At 39.3% G+C, this 12050-nt stretch overlaps 1 protein-coding gene across 2 annotated transcripts in view; it reads left to right on the forward strand.

Moving 5' to 3' along the window:
- Window positions 1–12050, forward strand: part of UBE2D2 (ubiquitin conjugating enzyme E2 D2) — a 60780-nt gene that overhangs the window by 41683 nt on the left and 7047 nt on the right. Inside the window, exons 2-5 of one of the 2 annotated variants that reach the window (XM_045893538.3) lie at window positions 2369–2432; window positions 9053–9084; window positions 9163–9240; window positions 9328–9433. In XM_045893538.3, coding sequence (XP_045749494.1) covers window positions 2369–2432; window positions 9053–9084; window positions 9163–9240; window positions 9328–9433 — 280 coding nt within the window. The remainder of the gene's footprint in view (window positions 1–2368; window positions 2433–9052; window positions 9085–9162; window positions 9241–9327; window positions 9434–12050) is intronic. The other variant, XM_064595984.1, reaches the window with a different exon arrangement.

The following is a 12050-nucleotide window of genomic DNA, read 5'->3' on the forward strand; positions in this document are numbered from 1 at the left end:
GGTGTAAGAAAGAGGTCCAGTTTCATTCTTTTGCATGTAGCTGCCCAGTTTTCCATTTATTGAAGAGACTGTCTTTTCTTCATTGTGTATCCTTGCCTCCTTTGTCGTAGATTAATTGACCATATAAGCATGAGTTTATTTCTGAGCTCTGAATAGTGCTTTGTTGTTGTTGCTGTTGTTTTAGAGGGAGAGGGGGGCGGGAAGGGGTAGAGGGAGAAAGAGAGTCTTAAGCAGGCTCCACGCCCAGCACGGAGCTTGATATGGGGCTCAATATCACAACCCTGAGATCATGAACTGAAATCAAGAGTTGGAAGTTTATGGGGCGCCTGGGTGGCTCAGAGTCGTTAAGCATCTGCCTTCGGCTCAGGTCATGGTCCCAGGGTCCTGGGATCGAGCCCCACATCGGGCTCTCCTCTCAGCGGGAGGCCTGCTTCTCCCTCTCCCACTCCCCCTGCTTGTGTTCCGTCTCTTGCTGTCACTTTGTCAAATAAATAAATAAAATATTAAAAAAAAAAAAAAAGAATCGGACGTCTAACTGAGCCACCCAGGAGCCCCACAGGCTCTGAATACGTTCTATTGTACTTTTAAAATGTTAGATTTTACTGTTTTTACTTTTGTCATTTAAAAATATAATCTGGGGTACCTGTCTGGCTCAGTTGGTTGAACATGCAACTCTTGATCTCAAGGTCATGAGTTTGAGCCCCACGTTGGGTATAGAGATAACTTTAAAAAAATTTTTTTTTAATTAAAAACATAATCCAGGGCACCTGGGTGGCTCAGTCGGTTAAGTGTCTGCCTTCGGCTCAGGTCATGATCCCAGAGTCCTGGGATCAAGTTCCGCATTGGGCTCCCTGCTTGACGGGGTGTCTGCTTCTCCTTCTACCCTTCTCTCCTGCTCGTGCTTTCTCTCTGTCAAATAAATAAATAGAATCTTTAAAAAAAATCGGGGCACCTGGGTGGCTCAGTCAGTTAAGCGGCTGCCTTCAGCTCAGGTCATGGTCCCAGGGTCCTGGGATCGAGCCCCGCATCAGGCTCCCTGCTCGGCAGGAACCCTGCTTCTCCCTCTCCCTCTCCCACTCCCCCTGCTTGTGTTCCCTCTCTTGCTGTGTCTCTCTCTGTCAGATAAATAAATATTAAAAAAAAAAATCTTTAAAAAAAATCATAATCTAAAACTAGCCCTTGTTTTTAATCTCTAATACCAAGCCAAGAGGGAAAGGAATAGAATATGATTTCCTGCTTTGTGGTTTTTTCAGGAATTCCCACCCAATAACAATTCTCAGGTTTGTGGGCTCTTAATGTTAAAATGGCGAAGAAGCTGGTCTCTGGTTGTAGAGCATTACTACAGGTAGATCTGTCTCTGACTACAAAATTTTGTGATGGGCTTTATTACTTCAGCCTTTTTAATATATCCAGCCTTTTCAATATATCCCTTTTTAAATTTTTTCAACGACCTTTGGGACCCTGGTAGTCCCTATCAGCTGAAAAGATACCAACATCTTGTCAGATTGTCTCATATCATTTGAAACATTGATGACTTCAAGAACTCATCCTAAGGGTAACCTAATAGTTTTCTGGTTCAAAAACTAGCCTTGAAATGCAACTTCTTTTTTGAAAACTAGTAATTTTTTTACTTTAAAACCATTGTTATAGCTCTTTAGTATATGATACATGTTTCTTTCCTTATAGTTACTTATTAAACTCTGAACAAAGCAAAGATGACCCACTTTTAAACATACATTTGCATTCAAGAATCCAAAATACTGGGGCACCTGGGTGGCTCAGTCATTTAAGTGTCTGACTCTTGATTTCGGCTCAGGTCATGATCTCAGAGTTGTGAGATCGAGCCCCGCATTGGGCTCTGTGCTGGGTGTGGAGCCTGCTTAAGATTCTCTCTCTCTGGGGCACCTGGGTGGCTCAGTCATTAAACGTGTGCCTTCGGCTCGGGTCATGATCCTGGGGTCCTGGGATCGAGCCCCCGCATCGGGCTCCCTGCTCAGCTGGGAGCCTGCTTCTCCCGCTCCCCCCTGCTTGTGTTTCCTCTCTAGCTGTCTCTCTCTCTGTGTCAAATAAATCAATAAAATCTTTAAAAAAAAAAAAAAAAAAAGATTCTCTCTCTCCCTCCCCCCCCCAAAAAGAAGAAGAATCCAAAATACTCTGGTTTCTCTTCAGATCATATAAATCTTTCGCCTTTTCCCAAAATGCTTTAACTTAAAGATTCGCAAATCCATCCCTGTCTGACTTTGGAGGAGTATTCCTTAAAAAAAATTTTAATAGTGGGATAGACAATATTGGTATGAGTGAAAATTTTATTAATTGGTTAAAGTTACATTTATGTTGAATATATTTCTTTCCTTTCTATTTTCTTAAGGAATTGAATGACCTGGCACGGGACCCCCCAGCACAGTGTTCAGCAGGTCCTGTTGGAGATGATAGTAAGTATTTAAAAGGAATGATGGAGTAAAACTGCATAACCATCTGCCTCTGGGGAACTCTGGGACTGATGAATATATCTCAAGATTATTTTTTGTGTGAAAAAACAATTATGCTGCAGGAAGAGGCAGTGTTTACCCTTACTTATCCACGAAAGATGCAGTTCTATATGTATCCCATCTTCGGGGCACCTGGGTGGTTCAGTTGGCTAAGCGGCTGCCTTCGGCTCAGGTCATGATCCCAGGGTCCTGGGATCGAGCCCCGCATCGGGCTCCCTGCTCAGCGGGAAGCCTGCTTCTCCCTCTCCCCCTTCCTCTGCTTGTGTTCCCTCTCTCGCTGTGTCTCTCTCTCTCAAATAAATAAAACCTTTAAAAAAAAAAAAAATACTGTATATATGTATCCCATCTTCTTCTGTAGTATTAATTTTGAACATTTTTTGCCAGATATTGTCTGTGTAGTTGTTCTAACCCCTTCCTACGTATCCTTCAACTCTTCTGGGTATTTTCCTGGGGTCAAATATTTGAGGTTTTACTTATAACTAGCTCTTGTTCTTTAAGTAAAATAGTAACAGGATGATGGGGGGTAGTGTAGTGTGTGTGTGTGTTTGTATATGGTGTTTGTCCTTCCACTGGTTCATGCTTGTGAAGACAGGTAGTTTATTTCTAATGTCCAGTTTATCTGCTTAATCCTATATAAAATAATTTATCACACATGTTGGATAATAATTATCCTTTTGTTTAACTTTGTCTCAACAGTTTTTCCCCTTATACCATCTTCTAGCCTCTTTTAAAAGGAGGATATTTGAACCAGACTGTGCTTTATGACACAAAACTGAATCACAAAAAAGTAATATTTAGCAAATAGGAAAAAAGAAGATACTTGGAAACAATTTTGTAAGAGAAGTATATACATTAAGACAATAAGTAAGAGGTTATATTAGCTTGTGTTTAACATTTTTTCCTGATTTTGCTTAAGAATGTTGGTTTTGGTTTGCTAAACTTAAGAATCAAAGCAAGGGGACAGGAAGGAAAAATAAGATTAAAAACAGGGAGGCAAACTATAAGAGACTCTTAACTATAGGAAACACAGGGTTGCTGGAGGGGAGGGTGTGTTGGGGGGAAGGGATAATTGGGTGATGGGCATTAAGGAGGGCACTTGATGTAATGAGCACTCGGTGTTATATGCAACTGATGAATCACTAAATTCTATCTCTGAAAATATTATAACACTCTATATGTTAACTAAATTGAATTTAAATAAAATTTTCATTTTTTTAAATAAAATTTATTTTTTTAAAATAAAATTTTTTTTTAAGATTTTTTTTTTTATTTATTTGCAAGAGAGAGAATGAGAGACAGAGAGCATGAGAGGGAGGAGGGTCAGAGGGAGAAGCAGACTCCCTGCCGAGCAGGGAGCCCAATGTGGGACTCGATCCCGGGACTCCAGGATCATGACCTGAGCCGAAGGCAGTCGCTTAACCAACTGAGCCACCCAGGCACCCTAAAATAAAAAAAAATAAAAAAAAAAAGAAAAAGAAAGCAAGGCCCTTTTACAGGGATTGCTTTACATATAAACAGATAGGTGGTAATAAATTATAAAGCTAACTACATATGATAAAAAAATCCCATTTACATTATCCATATTTGTCCAGTATGAGTAACTATAGTGTTTGATACCAAACGGATAGGCCAAGTAATTTAACATGCATTATCTCATTTAAGCCTCACAATTGGTCATTTAGGTGAGTGGAGTAGAAATTGTAAACTATTTTAGAGAAGAATCTGTGAGTGAGAGAGGCTCATGGTGGTTTCCAAAGTGGGCTCATTCTCAAGTTTTCTTTTTTCTTCTCTCTTTTTTTTTTAAGATTTTATTTATTTATTTGACAGAGAGATAGAAGAGCACAAGCAGAGGGAATGGCAGAGGGAGAGAGGGAAGCAGGCTCTGCACTGAGCAGGGAGCCCGATGCGGGACTCGATCCCAGGACCCTGGGACCACGACCTGAGCCGAAGGCAGACGCCTAACCATCTGAGCCACCCAGGCACCCTCTTTTCTTTTTTTTTAAGATTTTATTTAGGGCACCTGGGTGGCTCAGTCTGTTAAGCATCTGCCTTTGGCTCATGTCATGATCCCAGGGTGCTGGGATAGAGCTCCACGTTGGGCTCCCTGCTCAGCAGGGAGCCAGCTTCTCTCTCTCCTGCTCCCCCTGCTTGTGCTCTCTCTTTCCCTCTTTCAAATAAATAAAATTTTTAAAACATTTAAAAAGTATTTTATTTATTCATTAGAGAGAGAACATGAACACATGAGCAGGAAGGGCAGAGGGAGAGGGAGAAACAGACTCCCCACTGGGCAGAGAGCCCGATGTATGTCTCCATTCCAAGACCCTGAGATTATCTGAGCTGAAGGCAGATGCTTAACCGACTGAGCCACCCAGGTGCCCCTCATTCTCAAGTTTTCTGATTTTAGTTTTGTCGTTTATGGTATCATACAATCCACCTGCATCATTGTGGTCTTTCAGTTGAAAAAGTGATTTTATTTCCGGTACATTCCTCAAAGTTGAGAGTGGCTTATCTTTCTTTTCTTTTTTTTTTTTTTAATTTATTTATTTGAGAGAGAGAGAATGAGAGAGAGAGCACATGAGAGGGGGGAGGGTCAGAGGGAGAAGCAGACTCCCTGCCGAGCAGGGAGCCTGATGCGGGACTCGATCCAGGGACTCCAGGATCATGACCTGAGCCGAAGGCAGTCGCTTAACCAGCTGAGCCACCCAGGCGCCCGAGAGTGGCTTATCTTTCATTAGAAGTGTTTGAAGTCTGGGGGCGCCTGGGTGGCTCAGTCGTTGGGCGTCTGCCTTCGGCTCAGGTCATGATCCCAGGGTCCTGGGATCGAGCCCCACGTCGGGCTCCCTGCTCCGCGGGAAGCCTGCTTCTCCCTCTCCCACTCCCCCTGCTTATGTTCCCTCTCTCACTCTCTCTCTCTCTCTGTCAAATAAATAAATAAATAATATTAAAAAAAAAAAAAGAAGTGTTTGAAGTCTGGGGCATAGAATTCATTTTTGAAGTTCTCTTCAGTGTGCTGAATAATTGGCCTTTGCTTCACATAGTTGTTATTATCACATTCCTTTCTCAGATAGAAAAGTTATTATCCTTGAGAGTTAAATAAAACTCCCCCAAAGCATAAGCAATTAAAAGAAAAAATAGGTAAATTGTACATTTTAATGAAGTCTAATTTAGGTGCTGCAAATGATACCATCAAGAAAGTAAAGAGACAACAGGATGAGAGAAAATTTGTGCAAGTCATCTCTCTGATAAGGAAATTTATTCAAAATATTTTAAAACTCTTTGTAACTCAACAATGTAGAGATAAACAATCCATTATTGTTTTTAATAAGCAAAGGATCTGCTAAAGAGGATGTGCAGTTGGCCAATAAGCACATGGAAAAGATGCTCGGTATCATTAGTCATCAGGGAAATGCAAATCACATCTGTGATGAAATAGCACTTTTTATGCCTTCTAGGATGGCTAGAATCAAAAAGTCAGATAATAAGTGTTGATGAGGTTGTGGAGAAATTGGAACCTTCATACATTGCTGATAGTAATGTAAAATGGTACAACCAGTTCAGAAAATGGGTGGTTCCTCAAAAAGTTAAACAGAGTTATCATATGACCCAGTGAGTTCACTCGTAGGTATATATCCAAGAAAAATGAAAACATGTCCACACAAAAACTTGTGCATTAATGTTCATAGAAGCAGCAGCTGTAATAGCCAAAATGTGGAAATAATCCAGATGCCCACCATCTGATGAAGGGATATAGATGGTATGTCCATACAGTGGTATATTACATGTCAATAAAAAGAAGGGGAGTACCGATATATACTACAACATTGATGGGCCTTAAAAACATGCCCAGTGAGAGAAGCCAGATATAAAAGGCCACATACTGTATGGTTCCATTATATGAAATATTCAGAATAAATTCATAGGACAGAAAATAGATAATGGTTGCATAGAACTAGAGATTTGGGGGGAATGTGGAGTAACTGCATATGGATATGGGGTAGGAATTCCTTTGGGGGTGATGAAAATTTCTAAAATTGTGGTGATGTTGCCCAACTCTGTGAATGTTCTGAACACCACTGAATTGTACACTTTCAGTGGGTGAATTATATGGTATATGGATTATCTCTCTACAGCTATTTAAAAAATAATAGCTCTCCTTTAACTCCTAGCCTTTCTACTTAAGTGTCTTGATTCACCTACCACTGAACTGTCAACAGTACCTACCTTCTAAGAGAATAAGGAAAATCTCCTTAGGAACAGAATAACTTCCTTATACATGGTCATCTAGATAGTCTTTGCTGATATAATACTGAAAACTTCAGGGAGTGCTTGAGAACAGTTGAGATAAATTACTGTCAAAAAGTCTTGATAAGGGCGCCTGGATGGCTCAGTTGGTTGGGCGACTGCCTTCGGCTCAGGTCACGATCCTGGAGTCCCGGGATCGAGTCCCGCATCGGGCTCCCTGCTCGGCAGGGAGTCTGCTTCTCCCTCTCCCGCTCACCCCTCTTGTGCTCTCTCTCTCTCTCAAATAAATAAAATCTTAAAAAAAAAAGTCTTGATAAGGTCTTCCTGATGAATTGTATAAGGATAAAACAGAGTGTAATTGGGTAGCTAAATATTATAAGGAGGCAGAATTTAATCTTCAGAAAAGAGAAACTATTGGTTACAACGAAACTTTTTGAGCTCCTTTGACTCTTCTAGCTCTCAAATCCTTCAGCACATTATTGATATTTAGTGTAAGAAGGTAGTCCTTATTTTATATTTAAAATAATATAGGGGCACCTGGCTCGCTCACATGGTAGAGTATGCAACTCTTGATCTCAGGGTTGTGAGTTTCAGCCCCACATTGGGCGTAGAGATTACTTTAAAAATAAAGAAAGAAGGAAGAATAATGAACTTAGTAATACAGTGCTTTATTTTTAAATGTCCAGATTTTAGTGTACCACTACATTTTTTCCCATTTTTCTGTGAAGATCTGGTAAGCAGGAGAAGTATAGGCCCTGAAAGGAAAAGTAAGCCAAAGATTTATTGGTCATACAATCTGCTTCATTTTCTTTTGTTTTGAAATTTTGGTGAATCTGACTCCCTGGAGATCTGTACTTGAATTCAAATGTAGTTCTCCTGAGATTCAGTCTCAAACTATAACAAATATTCTTGTTCCCTTTTAGCCTTAAAGCTTCATCTTTGAGTATCCTAAAGAGTAATCATTGAGCTGTGAACTTCACATTTAAACTCTCATAAAAGAGGTTGTAGCTTTTAGTTTCTGTAATTTGGTTTTCATCGTCAAACCAGAGTGGAGTTTTTGTTTGCTGGTTTTGGAACTAACAAAACTTTGTAATTCATTACCATTTTTTATTTCTAACAGCTGCTAAGATTGATCCTTAAATGAAAGGTTTTTGAGGTATAGTTGTTCATATAAAATACAACAATATTTTATGCTTATGGCCACATATTTTGCTTAGTAACTATTTCTGGAGAGTTCTTTCTACTTGGAACCTGTAGTGATTTTTTTTTTTAATTTAAAAGATTTTATTTGAGAGCACGAGCGAGGGAGCACAAGCAGGAAATCATGAACAGGGAGAGCAGCAGAGGGAGAGGAGGAAGCAGAAAGCACGATGTGGGGCTTGATCCCAGGACCCTGAGATAGGAACCTGAGCTGAAGGCAGACGCTTAACCGACTGAGCCACCCAGGCACCGCATAATCTGTAGTGATTCTTGGAACTATTTACCAAACCATAGAATTTGAGTCAGGATTAGATATTCTCCCACTACCTTCTTCCCTTCTTTTTGATACTTCCAGAAGGAGATCTAGGAGTGTAGGAGAGCTCCAGAGAGAAACCTAAGTCAGTGATTCCAGTAGGTATTCTTATAATTGACCTGTGTAGCAGAATACTCAATTAAGATTTTAATGGTAGGTCTTCAAATGCTTTTGTTAATTAAATTCCATCTTAATGTGGTTTTCGTTTAGTTTGTCTTTCTCTGCTTTGTTGATGTTGTAGATTCTAGATCATTTTAAAAAGAGACATAATTATTGATCTTTCATCTATTAGTGAGGGACTAGTAATTCTAAAGACCAATACATGAGTGCTCTCAGAAATTTTTTCTTGCTGTAAAAACGAGTCCTAATTTGAATATTATCTACTTTGACTTTACAGTCCTCCTCTATACCAGTATTATAAAAGGAGTATATTATATACTAATGTGTTGGGGAAATGACATAACAAGTTAAAGAGTTGAATCTTTTGGTTCTTTTTTACCCTTATAGGTAAGAAATGCCTGTTTAAAAGTGAAACCTTGGGCCTTGTCAAGAATTTTGTCTCCCTGATAACAAATTTTCATGATGTTCTAGCCAAAATACTTTCTCTTTGAGTACCTTATCAGTGTTCTAGACTATACTAGTCATTTTCTTTTCTCTCTTCAGACTCAAACTTGATTTAGATTCCTCATCTTGCCCAGGACTTATCATATTGCTTATAAATGAACTGGGTTAGACAGGGAATGATATGTCATTATGGTGTAGGTACATCGGAGATATTGCTTCATGGTGATTTTTTGTTCTTTTTCAGTGTTCCATTGGCAAGCTACAATAATGGGGCCAGTAAGTATTCAGATTGATTTTAGAATAAATGCTTATATAATTCACTCATTTTAATCCCACTTTTCTTGTTATCAACAGAATGACAGTCCCTATCAGGGTGGAGTATTTTTCTTGACAATTCATTTCCCAACAGATTACCCCTTCAAGCCACCTAAGGTAATTGGGATATGGCACTTGTTTTCTTAATGTACATTCTATGATATTAATAAACCATTTTACCAAAAGTTTTCCTTTTTTCTGTAGGTTGCATTTACAACAAGAATTTATCATCCAAATATTAACAGTAATGGCAGCATTTGTCTTGATATTCTCCGGTCACAGTGGTCTCCAGCACTAACTATTTCAAAAGGTAATGGAATGGGTATCTGATATTAAGATAAAGCAGTAGTGTTTTTTGTCTTTTATTTTTTACTTACTTGTTTTTAAAGATTTATTTATTAGAGAGAGAGTGTGTGCACGATCAGGGGGAGGGGCAGAGAGAGAGAGAGAGAGAATCTCAAGCAGATTCTGCGATGAGCATGGAGTCCTACGCCAGGCTTGATCTCACGACCCTAAGATCATGGCCTGAGCTGAAATCAGCAGTCGGACACTCAGCCAACTGAGTCACCCAGGCGTCCCTGTTTTTTGTCTTTTAAAGGTTACTTATTTTTTGAAATGATTATTCGTATTCCTTTTAAGAGGAGGTAGTGGTCCCTGTTATTTTTTTTGAGTAGACCTCGAGACCACTGGAGGGAGTTGGATTTTCAGGCATAGGTATTCTGGTGTCTTGACAGCTCTGTCCGTTACGCTGTTCAGGCATAGGTTGGAAAATGGCCACTTGGTTTGAATTTCTTCTAGAGCAAAGTTAAAGTAGAAAAAATTAATGCCTCTTCCAACCTTGAGATCCGTAAATGATAAGGATAGATACTGTTCCATAAGAGGAAATAATAGCCCTTTTAGAGGAATGCTTGTGATATAGATACAGACTTTAGGTTCTTGAAGAACAAGGTATAGGTAAATTCATATTCAAACTCTGTAAGGTTTTACCAGCTCTTGTCTTGAGGTTTCTGTCAGAAACAGATTCATTCTCTTAAGGTGACCAGTTTAATAAAAAAAATTTTATTTGATCCTCTTAATCTTTGTGGTATATAGTCTTGTGTGTTTGAAAATGTGTATTAAAAATTAGTTACTAATTTTGTGATGAAATATCCAATAGTTCTAAATAAAACCTAATTACTTGAGTAGGTTGGGGATTTTTTTATGTCCATGAACTGAGTGGTTAACAAACATTTTCTTATATGCTGATTTGAAATTGTACAGCCCCTCAACATTATATCCAAATGAAATCACAAGTGAGATAAAAATTGTCAAAATACAAATGTAAGAAGTAGGCTGCAAATGAGATAAATGGGCTAATATGTTTAAAATATATATATAAATATATAAAAATCAGTAAGAGAAAAAGATCCCAACAGATGAATGGACAGAAAGGAGCAAAATAATCAAAGAAATGAAAAATTTCTTTTTTGGGGCGCCTGGGTGGCTCAGTCGTTTTGCTTCTGTCTTTGGCTCAGGTCATGATCCCAGGGTCCTGGGATCGAGCCCCGCATTGGGCTCCCTGCTCGGCGGGAAGCCTGCTTCTCCCTCTCCCACTCCCCCTGCTTGTGTTCCCTCTCTCACTGTGTGTCTCTCTGTCAAATAAATAAATAAAATCTTAAAAAAAAAAATTTCTTTTTAAAAAATTCCCATTTTTCACCTTTTTAAATAACCAAGATCTTGTAAAAAGAAAAGCAAATGCTGGTGAAGTACATTGAAATGGGTGCTTACATACTACAGACAGAAGTATAGATTTGTATAGCCCAGTCTGTCAGTATGTATTTCAAGATAAGAGATTTAATCATTACTTCCCTTTGATCCAGTAATTCTAGTTTCGTTCATTTGTACTAAGAAGACGGCCTCAAGTGCTAAAAAAAATTTTGTGTCTTGCCCGCATCGGGCTCCCTGATCAGTGGGGAGTCTGCTTCTCCCTCTCCCCCTCCTACCTGCTTGTGCTCTCTCTCTCTCAAACAAATAAAATCTTTAAAAAAAAAAAAAGTTTTGTGTGGAAATACATTTGTGACAGTGTTATTTCTGAAAATTAGAAGTTATAGGCCCAACAGTAGAGGAAGAAATAAATCAATTCTAGGACACACATTTAAAAGAGTATTGATCATTACAAATGTTGTGAAAAATACTGTGTTTGAAAAAAAGCAGAAAAGGGGCACCTGGGTGGCTCAGTTGGTTAAGCGATTGCCTTCGGCTCAGGTCATGATCCTGGAGTCCCGGGATCGAGTCCCGCAATGGGCTCCCTGCTCAGCAGGGAGTCTGCTTCTCCCTCTGACCCTCCCCCCTCTCATGCTCTCTATCTCATTCTCTCTCTCAAATAAATAAAATCTTTTTTTAAAAAAAGGCAGAAAAGAGCTAAATTTGTATACATTGTAGATTGAGTTATATAGAAAAGTATGTTAAGTAGCTAGAAAGAAATAATTTGGGTAGCTAGAAAGAAAAAATTTGCTGTATGAAAATTCTTTTTTATCCTAAGTTATATTTTATCTTTTCTTTAATGTATAGCTTTAGACAAGAGGCAACATAGTTCTGGTAAAGAACATAGATTCTGGACGAACCATGAGAGACGATGGACTCTGAAAAACAAACTGAGGGTTCTAGAGGGGAGGGGGGCGGGAGGATGGGTTAGCCTGGTGGTGGGTATTGAGGACGGCACATTCTGCATGGAGCACTGGGTGTTGTGCACAAACAGTGAATCATGGAACACTTCATCTAAAACTAATGATGTAATGTATGGGGATTAACATAAGAATAAAAAAAAAAAGAACGTAGATTCTGGGGGTGCCTGGGTGGCTCAGTCAGTTAAGCATCTGCCTTCAGCTCAGGTCATGATCTCAGGGTCATGGGATTGAGCCCTGCATCGGGCTCTCTGCTTGGTGGGG

Source organism: Mirounga angustirostris, unplaced genomic scaffold, assembly GCF_029215605.1.
Source record: "Mirounga angustirostris isolate CCGP_5_RB_7025 unplaced genomic scaffold, mMirAng1.0.hap1 SCAF_7, whole genome shotgun sequence".
NCBI lineage: Eukaryota > Metazoa > Chordata > Mammalia > Carnivora > Phocidae > Mirounga > Mirounga angustirostris.